The 19,004-nt window shown below is 39.5% G+C and overlaps 9 protein-coding genes across 9 annotated transcripts; 3 read left to right on the top strand and 6 right to left on the bottom strand. All coding sequences in view use genetic code 12, as the record gives it.

Moving 5' to 3' along the window:
• Positions 1-1,355: 1,355 nt before the first annotated feature.
• Positions 1,356-2,951, bottom strand: KGF57_003957 (uncharacterized protein; the record flags this gene model as incomplete). Its single annotated transcript, XM_051753427.1, has 1 exon — positions 1,356-2,951. The coding sequence occupies one exon, from the start codon at positions 2,949-2,951 to the stop codon at positions 1,356-1,358; it is 1,596 nt and encodes a 531-aa protein (XP_051607532.1).
• Positions 2,952-3,399: 448 nt separating this feature from the next.
• Positions 3,400-5,469, bottom strand: KGF57_003956 (uncharacterized protein; the record flags this gene model as incomplete). The annotated part of the gene is made up of 1 exon (XM_051753426.1): positions 3,400-5,469. One exon carries the CDS (start codon positions 5,467-5,469, stop codon positions 3,400-3,402), a length of 2,070 nt encoding a protein of 689 aa, XP_051607531.1.
• Positions 5,470-7,218: 1,749 nt separating this feature from the next.
• Positions 7,219-8,172, top strand: KGF57_003955 (uncharacterized protein; the record flags this gene model as incomplete). The annotated part of the gene is made up of 1 exon (XM_051753425.1): positions 7,219-8,172. One exon carries the CDS (start codon positions 7,219-7,221, stop codon positions 8,170-8,172), a length of 954 nt encoding a protein of 317 aa, XP_051607530.1.
• A 170-nt stretch (positions 8,173-8,342) lies between these two features.
• Positions 8,343-9,629, bottom strand: KGF57_003954 (uncharacterized protein; the record flags this gene model as incomplete). Its single annotated transcript, XM_051753424.1, has 1 exon — positions 8,343-9,629. The coding sequence occupies one exon, from the start codon at positions 9,627-9,629 to the stop codon at positions 8,343-8,345; it is 1,287 nt and encodes a 428-aa protein (XP_051607529.1).
• A 2,623-nt stretch (positions 9,630-12,252) lies between these two features.
• On the top strand, positions 12,253-13,656 carry SMM1 (Smm1p; the record flags this gene model as incomplete). Its single annotated transcript, XM_051753423.1, has 1 exon — positions 12,253-13,656. The coding sequence occupies one exon, from the start codon at positions 12,253-12,255 to the stop codon at positions 13,654-13,656; it is 1,404 nt and encodes a 467-aa protein (XP_051607528.1).
• A 212-nt stretch (positions 13,657-13,868) lies between these two features.
• TIM23 (protein transporter) lies at positions 13,869-14,561 on the bottom strand (the record flags this gene model as incomplete). Its single annotated transcript, XM_051753422.1, has 1 exon — positions 13,869-14,561. One exon carries the CDS (start codon positions 14,559-14,561, stop codon positions 13,869-13,871), a length of 693 nt encoding a protein of 230 aa, XP_051607527.1.
• Positions 14,562-14,880: 319 nt separating this feature from the next.
• Positions 14,881-15,666, top strand: KGF57_003951 (uncharacterized protein; the record flags this gene model as incomplete). Its single annotated transcript, XM_051753421.1, has 1 exon — positions 14,881-15,666. The coding sequence occupies one exon, from the start codon at positions 14,881-14,883 to the stop codon at positions 15,664-15,666; it is 786 nt and encodes a 261-aa protein (XP_051607526.1).
• A 1,028-nt stretch (positions 15,667-16,694) lies between these two features.
• On the bottom strand, positions 16,695-17,462 carry GLO2 (hydroxyacylglutathione hydrolase; the record flags this gene model as incomplete). The annotated part of the gene is made up of 1 exon (XM_051753420.1): positions 16,695-17,462. One exon carries the CDS (start codon positions 17,460-17,462, stop codon positions 16,695-16,697), a length of 768 nt encoding a protein of 255 aa, XP_051607525.1.
• A 298-nt stretch (positions 17,463-17,760) lies between these two features.
• Positions 17,761-18,918, bottom strand: SGT1 (co-chaperone; the record flags this gene model as incomplete). The annotated part of the gene is made up of 1 exon (XM_051753419.1): positions 17,761-18,918. One exon carries the CDS (start codon positions 18,916-18,918, stop codon positions 17,761-17,763), a length of 1,158 nt encoding a protein of 385 aa, XP_051607524.1.
• Between the last annotated feature and the right edge of the window lie 86 nt (positions 18,919-19,004).

Raw genomic sequence — 19,004 nt, 5'->3', positions numbered from 1 at the left:
TTCTTCTTCTTCTTCTTCCCCCTGTGATTGGAGAGTGATTTGTGACTATGGACGATATTGTGTATTTTGTATTGTGATAAATTAAAGAGTATGGCTAATTATATGTTATACTCGGGTAGAAGTTAAAAACAAAAAAAAAAAAAGAAATTTTCTTTCGTACGCAGATGTGCCATGTTTTCTTTTTTTATTTTTTTTGCTTTTTTTGCTTTTATTTTTCAGGCGCCTAATTCGGAAGTATAGTGTTCTGTTGGGCTTTTTTTTTTTTTTTTTCTTTGGCAAGGCATATGAATTTAGAGTTGCTATTGGAAATGGTGAGGGGAATGTGAGTAGAGCCAAAACCAGGCCAAACGTTGTGACTGTTGCATGTGAGCTATACTCACACCGCTCTCTCTGTTTCTTTTTCTTGACGAAATATTTTACCATCTTCCTTAATTGTCTTGCAAATGAGAAGCTCACTTAAGTCGCTGTTTGTATTGCAAAACAATCCGATTTCATAGCAGAGTGAGTTCTTTGTGTAATAGAGCACTTTGCTGAAACCGTTACTCTTTGAGTGAATCGTCGTATCTGTATGCAGGTCGCTGTTGCATATAGACCGAGGATATGTCGAAGTCAGAAAGAAAGAAAAAAATTGAATCTTGCATTCGAATAGGCCAGACATGGGTATGTGTGATCCATTTGGTCCCGTTATGCTGTATGTCTCTAGCTACTTATCCACACAACAGGATAAGAGCTGGTAGGCAGAGTAATTCATTCATAGTATCCTTTTTGTTGGATGACGAAATGTTCATCTCAATACACATCAAAAAAAAAAGAAAAAAAGGTGTCTCTCCTAATAGAAAGAAACTAATTGTATCCATGGACATGAGTCTGAGTCAAAACTATGCAAAGAAAAAAAAAAAACATAAACTATTTTATTGAGTCTTTATGTCATTGTTCTGCTTTATGTGGAAAAAAAAAAAAAATTATGAGTCTGCTCCTCCCTCCGCTCGTGCGACAACAACGAAATGTAACTATATTACAATGGTACATCGACTTGTATGATACACCTTCAAGTATATTCACTGCTACATCTCTTCTCCACTTGAGCTAGTACACCCTTGAACCACAGCTCAACCACAATTGATTGTAACCCTTCTGTCATATTACAACCTCGGAATCTCAGCATAAAACGGTACAGGAACAAGGATAAAAAAAAAAATAGATATACAATGAGCTTTCATGAAGTTATTTTTTTCATGAAACGTAAACAGAAAAAATAAAAAAAAAAATCAAACTTTTACCAAATTTTCATACAAAAAACTCTATAAAACTAGACCTCAACAAGCTCTGATCGCACTGTTTTTTGAATAGGGTGATTAAGCAGTGTTAGTTATATCTGCTAGTGGCCTTCTTCCCCGTTCCTTTGCGCCTTCATTCTTGATATCTTGCTTCAATTTTTTAACTTTCGGAATAACCTCTGAAGACAAAGCAACCTCACCATTCTCCATGGATTGGACTTTCCGCTTGCGCTCAGGCTTCCGAGGGTTTTCTGCTTGCTCTAAACGACTTCTGAGAAGTGCATTTTCCTTTCGAAGTTGAGTTACTAGTTGTTTATTGATCATTGAATCGTGCATATTTTCACGTTGAATAGCTCTTTTATATCTTTCAATTGAATTCAAATTTTCCTTCGGGTCGACAACACCAGAGACACCGTTTATACATAAATTCGCATCCAGGGAATCACCTGATGGTGCGTATCCATCAGAAAAGTCCAAGTTCTGCTTCGTTAACTCCGGATTTTCCAACACCATTTGCTTGTTTATTGGCCACAACCCAGACTTCTCAAATCCACTTGAGATGTTCTTCTCTGTCATGCCTTGATTTCTGGAGCCATTCCAGAATTCGATGAACTTACTCTTTTCCACGACGTGCCTTTGTTGTAAGCGAAAATAACGGGCAAGGAGTTCCCTATAATATTGCTTTACTGGTTTGAAGACAGCAACATCCAATGGTTGCATTAAATGCAGACAATGGGCCGGTAGATAAATTGGAATCACTCTAGCTTTAAGTAGGAGCAGTTTGAGCTCCTCGTTATAATGGGTTGCATGGTTATCCATGATTAAAATTCGGTAGTGTTCAGAATTTTCTGGTTTCGTTTGTGGGATAAATATCTTCCGCACCCACTGCTGAAAATGGTCTCCAGTTATCCAGCCCTTGTAACTAACGGCATAGGCCCATGGCAATGTCTCATCTTCCGAAGTTTGGTTGGTCATAAGCGTCTTACTCTTGAAGATTCCAAGGGGTGAATTTATCTTTTCACCAGCAGCCGAGATTGCCTCCACAACAGTGGTAATTTCCTTGCTATTTCCACTCTTAACATTTGTACTCTTCTTCAGACTATCACCGGCAACTCTTCTTTTCCCAAATTGGTGTATGAAAATTCCCGTTTCATCCATGTTCCATATATTTGATGGATCAACATTGTACCAGTTTACAGCATCCTCATAGCGCTGAAAAAACGCCTCAATCGCGGATAAAGAGACCCCGTAGGTTCGATTCTGGTCCGTCGGTTTGGCTGATAGCATTTTTATCCACGGAATTCTTTCTATCATTCTGTAGGGCCAGTTTGCACCCACTTGTTTATTTTCACCTAATGCATCCAAAATATCTTGCGCAAAGTCTCGTATCTCATTAGCTGTTAAACCCTCATGCGCGGCATCTGCTGCCTGTAGCTGCCTAACAAAGAGAATCTCCAGCTTTCCTGATAGTAATTGTTGGTGCTCATGAGCTTGTTTGCGTGGTTTGCGTCCATTCAAACGGCATCTTAATGTTGCGGGGTGTCTTCCATACTTCCGTGCAATCGCGGCAACATTCGGGTCATCTTGACCCCTACATTCGATAACAGCCAACTGTAGTCTTTTCTCAGCCTCTGATTTCTCTGTCTGAATCCTATTTTTCTTGGAAGACGGCATAGTTGTGCTGTCAGAGTGTATATGATTTATGCTTACAGTTCGTATAGATCGTTTGTTTATTTTTTTTTCTGTTTACGTTTCATGAAAAAAATAACTTCATGAAAGCTCATTGTATATAAAAATATTCCAATAGATGCACAAAACGGAAAATTTATTCCGGATTCCCTTTGATCCGAGGTGCAAAGCTGTTTTATTTTTTTTTTTTTGACGTCACAAGGATTCTGCTATAAAGTGAAAACAAACGGAAAAGTGGGGTAAATGGATCCTCAACCGGCATTGACGCAAAAACTACAACGTTTAATACTAAGGTTTTCCATTTTGGATGCAAAACTTGCAATATGGCTGTGAATGTGTAATACTACAAAATGGGTCTTATAGACTAGGTCCTTGTGCAAAACTGACTGCAAAACAAGATTCAAAAATGAACCGATACGAGTCCATGGCCATTTCAGTTGCCCCTTTGGTATCCAAATGTAGGAAATTTGGGCTTTCTGTCATCATCATCCTCATCCTCATCCTCATCCTCGTCGTCGCCCTCTTCCCGTCCTTCCTCATTAAAATCACTCATTCTTTTTCGTTTGTCACTACCCCTTATGGCACCCGCCTCCTCATCATCATTATTATTATCAGCTTCGCTTGCACTACTCTCATCAGCATCATCTTCATCATCCTCATCGTCATTCCCCACGTCTCCATTCTTCAAGAATGCCAAATTATCAAGATACAACTTCTTATTGGCATTTCTTTTACACGTCAAAGTACCCATATGTCTCTTCAATGCATCTTTCCTAGCAAAACCTTTACCACAAAACTCACATATATTCGCAGGAACACTGAGATGCTGCTTTGCGTGTCTTTTCAAATCTGAAGATCGACGAAATACCATTGAGCATTTATCACACGGAAATTTACGAGTTTGGTCTTTGAAAGCTAATGATTTCCTTTTCGATGACGATGCCGTTGTTGTTGTTGTCGTCAATGTTGATGTGGCATTGTTACGTATCGTTGCGCCACCACCACCACCACCACCAGCCAAGCTCTTTCTTTGCTGAAGTGGTGCTTTTGTAGTCGCTTCAGATGCTTGCGTAGTAGCACTGAACGACATTGTCAGTATTGGCAGTGGTGTATCATTGAGTAAAGATGTGATTGAAGATGCACGACCAGTCGGCCTACCATGGTGCGAATAGTTTTTACTCTCGCGTTGTCGCTCAGCATCACTCTTTAACTGTAATGGTTCTCCAATGAGAAAGTTCCATCCCAGTTCATTACCGGCAGGATTGTATCTACCTGTCAGTGCCACCCCTTCCCTTCCACCTGCTCCTCTCTCCCCCAAATGCTGATTCCTATTCAGAGCACTGCCGGTGATACTATTCGACCGCTCAACTTCACCACTGCTACCACCACCAGTGAACACATTGTTACTCAAATTAGGAAACAGTTGATAAAAGCCTTGAATGTTTAACTGGCCCGCATCATTAGCTTCCAACCCTTCCAGTTTAGAAATGGGGTTTCCGTGTGGCGACGATGCATACTGTAGCCTCGTTAATAAATCCAGTATAGTTGGATCTACCACTTCGCGATTATTTCGACCAATGCCTTGCGCAGTGGCGACTAAGGCATCCCTAGCCAACCTTAGAAACCGTTCATCCTCGTTTTCATTTTCGGGTGTTTTCTCCCTCTTGATAGATGCAATACCAGCAGCTGTGGCTAAAGATGTTCCCGGTTTCTGCTGGCTTGAATTCAACGTGTTTGATCGCCTTGTATAGCTGATGTTGGGTTGTAAGGTAGATGATGTGGGTAATGGTGATTCCGCAAATGGAGACCCATGGGCACTCCCAAATAAATAATCATCCGTCTTGGGTCTTTTCGCAGCCGGTGACGAAACGCCAGTACTTCTACTTTTAATGCTGTTGTTAATGTTATTGTTGTTATTGTTATTGTTATTGTTATTGTTGTTGTTGTTGTTGTTTTGCGATTGGGAGGATGTACTGGGGTACAACGGACTTGCTGGATTTGGTGAAAACATGGTATAACTCATTTTTCGTTTAAATTGTTGGTTCTGATCCAGACTGGGATACGTGCGTGGCGAATGCGGTGCTAATATTGGCGACTGCGACAAATGCAGTTTGGTAAAAGGCGACCCTAATTGAGGGAGAAACTGTGGTTGATGTTGCTGTTGTTGTTGTTGTTTCCTTGATAGCTCTTGGTATCGCAATGGCTGCTGTTGCTGCTGTTGCTGCTGGTTCTGTAGATTGGTGCGTACTTGTGAGCTATTTGATGGACTAGGTGCACTCTGTGATGGCAATACCAATGGAGTAGTAACAACTTCCGTCTCCTTGACTCTAGTAGATGGTAGTACAAGTGTTTGCCGACGATTTGAAAAGCTGTTTAATCGTGGTATAGGCACACGCTGTTGCTGCGAATGTAGTTGCGGTTGCTGTTGGGATTGCAGTTGCAAGTGTTGCTCTTCTTGGTAATAGTTAGTATTACTCTTTTCCTTTTGGTTTTGATTATTCATAAAAGCATCGATGCCCAGCCGCTATGGATCTCTTTATTCTGATTCGGTTCCCTGGTGAAATATTTAATACATGTAGGTGACAGCAGCCTCCGATGGTAAAAGGGACACTCAATACTGGGTTGTTATGACTTCTTCAAGTATCCGTGGTGAATTCCGATTTTCCAATACCATTCATTCGTTCATTTGTTTTATAAAAGATTCCGTTGTTAAAATCTGGTTGACGCCACAGTTTGACGTGATTTGTTTTTTGTGTAGGCAAAAATGACTCCATACGTGTGTGTGTAAGTCAACTACAAGCAGAAACAAAAATAAAAAAAAAATAGAAAGTAACAAAGGAAAGGATGTGAGTTTTCACCTCCGTCATAGTCCGTATGTGGTTTCATATGTGACGTCTCCAATGGTACGGCACTGCTTCGTATATCTTCTTGGTTGCCACTATTCGTAGAATGAAAAAAAAAAAAAAAATTTTTTTCATCGTTCTTTCAAAAAATTCAGATTCAGTCTTTTGGGCTAGGCTCGAGTCTTTTGCATTCTGATTTGAGTTATACGTACTAGCAGGTGTTGGCTACTCTGAATGCTTATGGCTATAGGTTCTATGTTTGTGCTAAGCTTTGCAACCTTTATATACGTATCGTTGGATGTGTTGTACTAGTTTGACTAAAAAAAAAAATTCAATGAAAAAAAAAAAAAAAAGTGTGGTTCACATTTTTGCTTTCGACGGAAATTGAGGCAAATTTTTGTTTTGTTTTGGCGTTTTTGTAAAACACGTTCAGTATTTGAGTATTTACACGTGACTTATTATATCGACCTTAGTAACAATTCACTTTAGTGATGGCGTAATTCTCAAGCTAGGCATGTCAAGCTGAATGTTTGAATTACCTTCATTAAGTAAAGTGAAGAAGAAATAACATTGTAGTAAATTTGCTTACAAGATTGCCGTGCGTCGCCGACATACTTTTTTATTTTGATTTGTGGCAAATGTTCCTCAGAGAGAAAAATCGAAAGCTCGACACAGAAAGCTAATGCTAATTAGGTTTGATCGATGAACTACTTTGCTGGTAGGATATATTGATGACTCAGTAGTGAGTGCTTCAACGGTTGAAAGAATAACCTCTGTGATGGAAAACTTGCAAATTACTAGATTCGGAAGGTCCACAAAAAATCCCAGCTCCATCAAGACGGTAATCATCAACTCATTGAGCAATATGTAAGTTATGGCACCTCTGTCTATCAATTATAAAGTTTTCAGCCACGATCATTCTCCAAATGCTATATTTTATGATTCATTTTCTACTACTAAAAACTTTGCACGAAAGTCAGGGCAAAAATTCGACAAATGTGCTTCACATTTAAAAAGTAGTCATTATTTAGTTGAAAATATTCGCAGAGCAAGTTAAGTGCCTCTAGAAGAAACCGAATGCAATCTTGACAACTCTGCTCCTGGTGTCTATTTTTCAGGGAGGGTTGAACTCAAGTCAAGAAAATTGCCGCGCAAAATGAGCAGTAATGAAGCATTTTTCGGCATCTAACCGCGGTGCAAGATCAGCAACAAAAGAAGAAATTTTTTTTTCTTCTTCTTTTTCTTCCACTTCTCTCACAGATTGGTGTGTTTCACGCCTCGAGGGCCGCCGACACTATCGAGGAGATGGGAAATAAAGGAAAAAAAAAAAAAAAATTAGAAAAAAAAATTTCTTCAACTCGTAATAACTCCGTTTCTTATCAAGAGTGTTTGTCTTTCTTGCCCACCCAATGCTTCACTTGCTCAATAACACTACCCAGCTCCGAGCCCAGATCAGCGGAGTCATGGGCTCCACATCACTAGCATGCTGGATAGTTCTCCTCATGCCGCAACTCATTGAGCAATGGCGCTTGAAATCAGCAGAAGGTATAGCAATTGGGTTCATTTCCATTTGGTTTGCTGGGGATTTGTTCAACTTGATAGGTGCTATTTGGGCAAATTTGCTTCCCGAGGTTATCTTTCTTGCAGTGTGGTTCTGTGTGGCTGATGCGTTGATGATTTGGTCGTATGTTTATTACACGAATCTTCAACATCGTCATCAACAGCATCATCACCATCAGCATCATCATCATCATGATCATAACCAAACGGCGAACAGAGAGCATGAGCATGGCCAAGGAGAACGCGAGTACCTTGATGAATCAGCACCGTTGCTTCATAGAAGAAGAAGTTCGACATTGACTGATATCGCATTGGAACCACAGCAACACTCAATTGTCGTGAAATATATCTTACCCATCATTTTCGTCGTTGCATGCGGAATGGCTGGATTTTTGCTTTCGTCACCAAACCAACAGCAACTGCCACAACCACCCACCGATCCAACCAATCCAAATCCACCACCACAAGACGACCCAATTGCACTCGGTCCACAAATTATGGGCTATGTGTCAGCTTTCCTCTACTTGGGGGCACGTATCCCGCAAATCATCCAAAACTACCAACGCAAATCGGTTTATGGACTCAGTTTGCTCTTTTTTTTATTTTCCACATTGGGTAACTTGACTTATGCCGGGCAAATCATCTTTTTCAGGAGTGATTGGAATTATATTGTGTTGAATATGAGTTGGTTATTGGGCAGTTTGGGAACTATTGTAGAGGATGTGATTATTTTTGGTCAGTTTTATATGTATAAGGATAATGTTGATCCAATTGAGGATGATGAGGGAGAGTTGAGAGTTTGAGAGTTTAAAAGTGGATACAATTTGCTTTGTTTACTTTCAAAAAAAAAAAAGAAGACACTTGGTTTGTATAAGATGACTAGAAGAGACTAAAGGGATTACTTCTTATCAACGTATTTCACATTAAAAAGTCAAATTAAACGAGTAAAATATATATATATATATAAAGAACTTTAGTCTCTATAATCGTCAAACAACTCATCTTCCAACCACCCAACTTTCTCAAACGCAGCATATAGTCTCGATGCTTTATTCACATCGATCCTACATGCCTTCTGTGCATCAGTTCTTCTAAAAGTCTTGCCCAATTTGATCTTGTTGACTTTTTCAAAAAACAATCGCCTTTTCGAATCCATGTATACGGCAATGGGTAGTCTCAAGATACTAGCAAGCACAATTTCAGCAGGATGCAAATTGGGGTATTTCGACAAATTTGGGTCGTGTGACAAGTCCATTGGTTGGCCCTTCCATTCAATCTTGAGACACTTGGTGTTGTTGGCAGGTAGTGTTTTCGATGCATCCGGTGAATAGTCAGGTATCGATTCGTCAATCAACATTTGTTGTTGCACTGCAATGGGTATGGGTGTGCTGCTGCCACTGGCTGCTGCACTTCCACCAGCACCAGTTCCAACACCACCATTTGGTCTCCGTCTCCTTTTCGGGCTGGATGATACGACAGAAGATGTGTCCAAGTCGCTATCTTCGTACGATTTGGGTAAACGTCTAGTACGTGTTCCTCTAGTTGTTGTTGTTGCTGTTGTTGTTGCGTCTTCAGTTGCCAATTCATCGTTTGAGTCGTAATTGAATCTCCTTTTGTATTTGCGCGTTGGTAAAGACGCAATGTAGTTTTTGTTTTCAATTGAAGCATTGGTCGAGTACTTGTCGAGAAATTCAAATTGATGGTTGTAGTATTTTCGTGTTGGCTTGATGTTGACTGTGAGGATGTAATCTTTGAAGTTTTCCAACTTGAACTCTTTGCCACTATTGAGGAAGGATGGTCCGTGGTGGTGGTGGTGGTGGTGTTGGTACTGCTGCGGTTTTTGTTGCTGTTGCTTTGACTCCACTTTAAGGTCCTTGTTGAAGAATTGTGGCAATTGGACTGGTTTCTTTAACTCAGCATTTCTTTGATATGGCGACAATGGTGGAGACAATGGTTGAGAAGTGGATGAAGAAGAAGGTGTGGTTGACGTTGTGTTGTTGTTGGTGATGTTGCTCGAGTTGTTGTCGCTTTTGCTGTAGTATGAAGGTAAATGAGGACCAAAGTATTCAACAGATTCATTTGCATTGAAGTGTACTGGTGAAGACACTAGACATTTGGGTATATTCATGGTACCGTTTCTATCATGAGACTCTATTGTTGATGGTAATTTGTCTTCAAAGTTGTTGGGCGTGGGACAATTGGGTATGATACTGCCATTGATATGGCGAGCATGCTCTTTATTGTTGGTATCTGAAGTCATTGGATAGTAGTAGAATGACATTATCAAGGAATTAATATATAGTTTGTAACAATTGCAAGTTCAATGGTATCTTTTGCAAAAGAAAAAGAAAGTGGTATGTATGGAGTAAGAATTTATATTTTTGATATCTGGGTATTTGATATTTGTAATATACTGTTACAATTTTCTCTGTCTCTTTCTCTCAATGTAAAAGACGCCAGAATTATAAAATTTTGGTATGTCTTTAGTAATCAGTAAAGATGCTATATATTAATTTTATTTTTATTTTTATTTTGTTTTTTGTTTTGTAAACAAAAGAGACTAAGAAGAAAAAAAGAAAAAAAAAATGTGACGGTGAACAATAGAAAATGTGTAAGAAAAAATTTCTTTTTTGTGTTGTTTATTGTTAAGTAAAGGGTCATCTTGTGTTATATGCAGTATTTATTATGCAGCTTCTGCCCAGTTTTGTTTCTTTTTTTTTTTTTCTTCTTCTTCTTCTTCTTTTTCCCGAGAGAGGAGGACAAAAAAAGAAATTTAACTTTTTCTGAATTTTATCAGGCAGTGCGATATGCATGAGGGGTTATTTGATACGATGGAGAAATAAAATTTTTTTTTTTCTATTTTCCGTGTCGGGAGAAATATCCACTTCCTAGTTACATGAGGAGAAGGGGTGGGGAGGGGCTGTGTGGCTATAGCTAAGGTTGTGATGTACTAAATCAAGTCCAATGAGAAGAGGTTTTCTTTCAAGTTAACTACACTTGGATAATTTTGTCTGTAGACTCTGATAAGAGCTCAGGCTATGACATCAATTACGCGATAAGAAGAAAAAGAAGGAAAAAAATTTTTTTTTTATCTTCTTCTTCCTACGCGATATAAAAAGAAAAAAAAAAAAAAAAGAAATTTAATTTACTTAAACAAGAAGAAGAAGCAAAAGAATTCGTGCAACCGTGAATATCTGAAACTAACACTGCAAAAACAGCAATAAGTGAATCAACGGTCAGTGTGAACAAAAAGAAATCAGACACAACATTTGTGTTTGGTATGAATGACTAATACATATTAAAAACAAAAGAAATTTCACATTCTTGAGTATGTGGGGATTAGAGTTGCATGGATGTTACATTTATATTCCACGTGTTTCGAGAATATTTCAGAACATACAGTCGTAATGGTAATGGCCTAGACTATAACTTAGCCAACTGTCATGCGTACTTTTCTGTTAGTCATTGAAAACAGGCTATAGTGTGAAACACAGATGACCATTCTCTTCTTTTTTTTTTTTTTTTATTCTTTCTTTTTGTTGTGGGTTTGTAGCCAATGGCACAATCTGCAAAAGAAATGACAAATAAGGGAAACAACCGCTATGCAGCTTTGCAAGGTTAACAATTGTAATGGCGTATGCTTCCAGTCATGAATTATTCTTTCTTTACACTACTCAATTGCAATATAGGGTAAGAGGGCTGTCTACCTCTTGGTGTCGAGAGATTTTTCCACTATAATTCTAGCAAGAGCTAATCTCGCCACTGTTCTTTGCATTCGAAAGTCTATGACACAAGATGTAAACACAAATAATGTCAGATTGCTTTTGTGTTTGTGATGATCAGAAAGAAAAAAAAAAAAAGTCAGTCAGTCAGTCAGTCATTTACACAAAAGAAAAATTTTTTTTTTTCTTGTATGTTGTTTTTATTTTGTTTTTAATGGGGTGGGGTAGATTGCGGAGGCTATTGAAATGGTGTCCAAAGATTCAGGAACTTGCCTTATGATGTTCTACAATTCATGCTCTGTACACTCCGTCTTCACTAAGACCATGCCATTGGCACACCCAAGAATGCAATTGGCAACTTTTCAAAATTCAATTGCAAAAAAAAAAAAAAAAAATACAACAGTTTGGGGCGGATTAAGATGCCCCCATTTCTTTAACTCAAAGAAAAATCTTTTATCATGATTAAGGAAAAATTGTATATCCGTCTCTGCAGTACTAGCTAAATAGCACCACTTATCCATTATGAAATTATCACACATAGTGTTTCCATTTGTGGATGTCTCAATTCCCTGAAAGTGATTTTTCTTCTATAACTTATTCTTCCATATGACAATCCCGTGATTGGATCAGTTCTCTTTTGCAACTATATTATTCAGCAGAGATATTGGAAAACAATTCATTATGCAAGCCGATGTAGAACACCGGAAATAACAACGAACATTCGAATCGTACCTGGTTAGACCAGGCTGGATCCATTACGCAAGGGTAATGTCTCACTATCAACAATGAGATAATGACGCCAATACACCAAGGTCTCTATGAATCTCCCTATTAGCTTGATTCTGCCTATACAGCTTTCTGAGTAAACACCGATCAATTCTTCCCAATAAGGAAACCTTATTACACTGTACTCCTCTCTACACAAAACAAGGCCACATTTGTACTTTGTGCCCGTTACTCCTCGGCTCAGTACGTTATGCACAAAGCAAACAAAACAAATACGACACACAATCTTGCGACATTGACTGTTCCAGAGCGTGCATTTTTGCACAAAAAAATGAAAAGAAAAAAAAAAGACGTTCCATCCTGTTGTACCAGATGCTCTTCTTTAGAGAAATCCCTCGCAACTTTATCATCATCACACAATTTTGTTTCAGAAGTATGCTCAAGAGGATGGTCGACTATACTAACAAAGTATGTCTTGCGCCAATGGTCAGAAGTGGCGAGCTTCCCATACGTCTACTATCGCTCAAATATGATTGTGATTTAGTTTGGTCACCAGAGTTGATTGACAAAAAATTGATTTCTACTACTCGAGTTGAAAATGCAAAACTAGGGACTGTTGACTATATAGCTCAAAATAATCATAATCACAGCAACAACAACAACAAGAAGCAATCTCAGAACCATGAGACTGTTGTTTTCCGCAAACACCCCAATGAAGCTGGCAAGCTCATCTTGCAACTAGGCACATCCGATCCCAATCTTGCAGTCGCGGCAGCTGAAAAAGTGATTCAAGACGTTGATGGAATAGACTTAAACTGTGGGTGTCCTAAATCATTTTCAACCCATTCAGGAATGGGCGCCGAGCTATTAAAGACACCTGAATTACTCTGTTCAATCTTGACCAACTTGGTTGAAAAAGTTGGCAAACCAAATAACAAACCCATCAGTTGCAAAATCAGATTATTACCCAATTATGAAGCGTCGCGTCGATTGGTGGAACAAATTTGCTCCACTACGGGTATTGCCAATTTGACGATTCATTGTCGTACTCCCATTATGAGAAATCGTCAAGATCCAATTTGGAATTACTTGCCAAAATTGATTCCCTTGATTGAATCGTTTGGGATTAGTGTGGTGCTCAATGGTAATTTTCAATCGCGATCTGATTTACAGACTGTACAGCAAGCGTTGAATAACGATAGATTGAGTATCATGATTGCAGAAGCAGCCGAAGCTAATCCTTCAGTATTTGCCAGCATGGAGAAAGAGAAGACGCCCACAAAGTCAGTCCAGCTGCAACACAGCCTAATCAATGAAGTATATGAACTTGGTTCAAAGTATCATTTGTATTCAGGCACAAAGTTTATGATTATGAATATGATTCCTGGAAAATCGAAATACTATCAAAAGTTTTCGCAACTGAAAAACTTTGAACAAATGAAGCAAATTATTGACGAGTTGAACAGTGTTGATAAAGATGAAGAGAAGGACAAGATTTTCCAGATAATGAATAAGAATTGTCAAAAACTGCATTTCTTTCAAAATGCACAGGGTTTCGAAAATTATATAACAGGGACACGCCGCGATGACATTTTACAATTTTTTGGTAATTGGGAGAGTAACCAAGAGGAGATGTTGCAAGATTTGAAAGATTCTCCAACAAAGAGAACCGTAGAGATACCAAAACACAAGTTGAAGAGACAAAAGAAGCTGGATGGACATGAGGCACAGGAGAAGCTACAAAAGGACAACGCTGTTGGAGTAGAAATGGATGCCAAGCTTGAAGTTCAGGCTGTATCTGCAAATCAAATCAATGGACAGACAGTACAAACTGTTTGAGTTACAATGTGTTTAGGGGGTTATTTTATAGACATTACAAAATTTCAAACACAGTGTGCTGCTATTAGATTTCTATATTACTCCAATATCAAGCAACTCTGCATTCTCCCAATTCCTTTATATACAAAAAGCAAAAACCTCTCCCAGCTCCCCTCTCCCCTCTCCCCTCTCCCCTCTCCTTCTCCATCTTTCGTCTCTAGTTCTCGCATCACTCACTTCAAGCTGTGTTTGATGCCACACCACAATCCAGCAGCACCCGCCATCAACACACTTGAGTACGCCATAGGCTTCAAACCCCTACTACTTCTAAACAACGCACCAGCCAACGCACCCGCCACTACCGAATTCACATCATCGTGCTTACCCCTTACACCATCCAAAGTAGAGTCAATCAAGTTATAAGTCAATGCCAACACACCGGCATTGTTTCCAAAAAACGGGCCTCTTTTCGTAATATTGTTCAAAATGTGGTTCAATTGCACTTTACCGGGAGAGTTTGCTGGCAATGTTTTCAACCCATGTTGGAACCCCAGCAATCCACCAATTCCTAAACCCATGAGGTAGACGGCACCAGTTCCATAACATAAATCGTCGGTCCAGGATCTGCTGGGGATCAAACCTTGTGAGCCTTCAACTTGGTTCAACTTCTCTTCTTCGAGATCCAAGTATTCGATTCCCTTGTCTAATCCTGCTAATGGATGGAGTAAAGATGCGTAGGAGGATGTGGATGAGTTTGATGTGTTGCCGTTGCCGTTGCCGTTGTTGTTGTTGGTGGTGGTGGTGCTGTTGATTGACCCTGGTGTAGATATGATGGTTTGGACATCGGACACTTCTTTTGGATCGAATCCTAGTTTTTCCTTGAGTGCATCATCGCTGCTTTGAGGTTTACCAAATATCCAGGACATGTTTGGGAGTATGTGTGTGTGTAAGGGAAAATTATTTCGTGGTAGTGTGAGTGGATTCTTGTTTACACGACTAGCTATAATTCTGTCCCACCAAGTATCTCAACTGTATAGTCTATTAAAAGGCAAAGCTTCTTCTGTTACAGTGAGGTTTTCCGCACTGGTGAAAAATTTTAAGCGTCTTTCTTTTTCTTGTTCGTACTGCATATAGACATTGGCCAACTTCAAATATCAAACTTCGATTCCCATTCCTGGTTTCTCAAGAAGAGATCCAACTCCTTAGAGTCCATTACTCTGCCTTCAAAGACATACAATGACCACCATGGATACGTTATCTCAATTCGACTGCGCGAAGAAAAGTTCATCTACCAGCCTGCAAAATGATTCGTCACATAATGACAATGCATCAACAATTGTTGAATCACAAATCCAGCTAAATCTCGTCCCACCATTGAACTTCTCCCTCGTAGAAGATGGCATCTATAGATCTGGATTCCCAATGGAGATCAACTACCCCTTTCTACAACAGCTCAATTTGAGAACCATTATATATCTCGGCGACTTGGGTCATCATGACGATGCCGCGGCTGCCGCTACCGCTGCCGGTGCTGCCAGTGCTGCCAGTGCTGCCAGTGCTACTGCTGCTACTGCTGCTGCTAATACAACCTCCGCCACTTCAAGCAAAAAGACAAAGAAGAAGAAAAAGGATAAAGACGGATCAACGGACATATACAACCAATACGTCAACTGGATCAACGCTCAGAAAACAATCACATTCCACAACTTGCCCATGGAATCATCACAGGAACCATTTATAAACCAACAGGAGAATGAGCAGAGCTTGAGAAGTTTGACTACGGCACTACATTTAATCTTAGATAATTCAAATTATCCCATTTTGATCCATTCAAATAAAGGTAAACATCGAACTGGGTTGTTTATCGGCTTGATGAGAAAATTACTCCAGGGTTGGTGCCTTTCTGGGATCTTTGAAGAATATGAAAAATTCGCCATGGGTAAGTTTGAATATGATTTGGAATTGATTGAAATATGGCAGCCGGAGTTGGTGGTTGATGATGCAAGGAAACCGAATTTTGTGAGAGTTTGAGGCCACAACTTTTCGAACCGAATGCCAATCTCTACAATTAAGGAAATTGGGGGTGAAGAGTAGCTTTCGGTTATCTATGGACAATGTAAAGGTACCACCCTTTGTGGAGATTTTGAATCTTGCAAATTGTAGGATAAAGGAGCTTGTTGAAGTTGAATTCCCTGCCTCCGTGAAAGAATTGGACCTAAGCAGCAATGATTCACGAGAAATTAATGGCAACTTCTCAGCTGGATTCTTGCTTAAACAGCATCAATTTACCTTCAAATGAAGTAACTTTTCTTGCTTTCAAGGTCAAGATTTCCACCTTCCGTAAAGTTTTGCATGCCTTGCAAATAATTCACTTGATCGTATACCGACCTGCATAGGATTATATATCGAGCTTGAAAAGTTTGGGCATTTCGCGGAATCTGATCGAAACCATGGAATGTGAGTTTAATTGTCGATCCCCAGAGTTTTTGGATCTTGAGGAAAACAACATCAACGATTTTTCGATTGGCTTTATTCTGGGCAGGAATGGAAGGCTACCCACCATAAATTTGACAAAAAAAGAATGAAATTACCGAGTTAGACATAGTCTACTTGAAACGAAATAAAAATCAGATTACGATTTGCACGGAGGGGCTTGTTGAACAAGATTTTAGTGGAACTCAAATGGCCTTTACTTTGGACCTTTTTTTTTTTTTAGCAAGTTCAGTTGAAGTAGAATCGTGGTTGGTTTACCTAGGAGAACGGTGGCGGCCTAATAAACCCAAGAATGAAATTACATAGCTGAGAGTAAGTTTCTGGTGGTCCGAATGATGTAGCTTTTTGAACCATAGAGTGAACCTTAGCTGGATCATCTTGTAGAATGATTTTGTGAAAATGTTCTGTAAGGGTTTGAAGATTATACCTCATTTCTTCTTCGAATAGCAACAAGTTTCTATAGGGGGGGGGGGGCTTCGTTAATCCAGTTATTTTTATTACAGAAGGTGAAATAATATATATATATATATACGGTGTGCAAACCAAAGATAAGACGACAGTGTTGATTAAGAGTTATTCTTCATTTGACGGAGTTTGTCCATCACTTTGTCAGGATCAGCGAAGCCAGTCTTTTCCTGCACTTGTGGATCCAGCAATCTCATAAATGGGTTGTACTGCAACTCATCGCCAATGGTTGATTTCCCTGTAGTATACTCATTCTCCTCACAAAATGACTTCAATTTGTCAATTGCCTCATTTTGTAGGATCTTGCTGGAAAATTTGACATTGGACTTGGTATACTCATGACCCGGGTACACTTTGGTATCCTTGGGCAATTTCGCCAAGATCTTATTCAATGCCACATTCATCTCAGCTCCGGTCCCTTCAAAGAACCGACCACAGCCACTAATGAACAACGTGTCACCCGTGAACACCGCCTTTTCACCAGTTTCACCATCCTTAACGTAGTAACAAATGGAATCCTGTGTATGACATGGAGTATGCAAGGCAGTAATTGACAAGTTGTCACCCAAATCAATCACTTCTTCGTGTGATGGAGTATATGTTACCAATGGCGAATCCTTTCCAGCAATAATCGGTAAGTCAGGATACTTTTTGTGGAAAAATGGGTTACCATCAGAATGATCATAGTGATGATGGGTGTTCACAATAGCCTTGAGCTCGAATTGAGGCTTCTTCGAGTTGATGTATGAAGTCACCTCCTCAGGAACCGCGGAATCAATCAACCAGGCATTCTTTGATTTATCGTCAATCAACAAATAGGCATAATTGTCACCCAGCCCCCATCTCATTGGTATTGATTCAATGTGCATTTTGCGGAAATGTGTTATAGAATTGAATAGTCTAGCAGTTGGTAAAGACCTAAAGCTCATTCACGTTGAGTAATATCGTATTCGAATTGAATCCTGGGGTTCAGATTTGCAAAAGCAAACTAGAGCCAAAGGCGAAGAATAAAGAAGAAGAAGAAAAAAAAAAAAATGGGTTCCCCCAGAATAAATGGACTCGGGTACTGCACACAAAGCAAAGCGGACTTATAAGCATCTTGTGATAAGAAAGGACTTACTCTCAAACATCATTCACAACGAATTCAATTACAAACTACTCCCCTCATTATACACTCCATTTCTTAGCTTCCATTCCATCTGGCGGAGACGTTTCAAATTCCTTATTCCGAGCCTCTTCCCAATTAGTAGTCAACACAGTACCATTACTTTGCACATACGACTTCATCATTGCACGTCTAGAATCTTCATCCATCCCTTTAAACAAAGTTTGGAAGAAATCCTTTTGTTCTCCATCCTTGTCATCGTCAACTTTGAAATTATTCCAATTAATCTTCTTTTTGGAACTGGTTGGATACGCAGTTGCATCTGCCTCTTCTTGAGTCTTGCTTGCTTGCTCCTTTTCCAACGACGACCATTTACCTGGTGCCTTCTTTTTCAATGTAATTTCCAACTTGGTTGAGTAAAGCTTGTATTTGGATTCCGCGACCTCTATTTCAGCATACAATGGATCTAGGTTGTAATTGTACTCCGATCCATTGGCACCAGGAAATGAAATTGACACCGATTCAGCCTCAAAATTGACGTTCAATTTCTCTTCCTTGACACTCTTGGCATATATGGTGATGATAATCTCGTCATTGGTCTGGTACCAATCATCTCTAATTTTGACATTCAATGGTGCAATTTTGTTGATAACGTCCACATTCGTGGAGCTCGTCAAAGTCTTGCCCTTCTCCGCACTCTTTCCGTCTGGCTTCTTCTCCTCCATTTCATTGTCACCCAACTCTTCGATCTTTGGAACATCCTTCTTCTCCTCTTCAACCACGTCCTGGTCATCAGTCTGAAACACGTCATCATCACTCTCCTCGACATTCCATTCCGGATGGTTCTTCAAGTCAAATTCACACTTGTTTTTCCAAAACTCGATAGTCGACTCCTTACAATCATACTCTTGAGCCTTGTTGAATTGTGACAATGCCATCTTCAACTTCTTTTCTTGGTAATACACCAATGCCAACTTGAAATAGCACAACCCAATATCTGCTCGTCTACCTCTTTCATTTGCAATGGTAAATGCTGTAGAAATATCACCTTTTGCTTGGTCTAAATTCTTCAACTTTTGATACGCCACTGAGCGTTTGAGAAATGCTTGAAATGCTTGTGGGTTCTCTTTGATTGCTTGTGAAAACAATTGGATCGCCGCTAGAAAGTCCTTGGACTTGATGGCTTCGTCCCCTTGCTTGATTAGTTTTTCAATGGCCATGACTGAGAGTGGAGAAAGAGAAGATGTGTGTATGTTTGTGGTGTGGTGCTGTAACTCACTTTACGTGTTACTTGATGCTTAAATAA

The sequence above is a fragment of the Candida theae genome, assembly GCF_024610275.1.
Source record: "Candida theae strain CBS 12239 chromosome Unknown scaffold24, whole genome shotgun sequence".
Taxonomy (NCBI): domain Eukaryota; kingdom Fungi; phylum Ascomycota; class Pichiomycetes; order Serinales; family Debaryomycetaceae; genus Lodderomyces; species Lodderomyces theae.
This window is presented reverse-complemented; position numbering and strand designations above follow the sequence as displayed.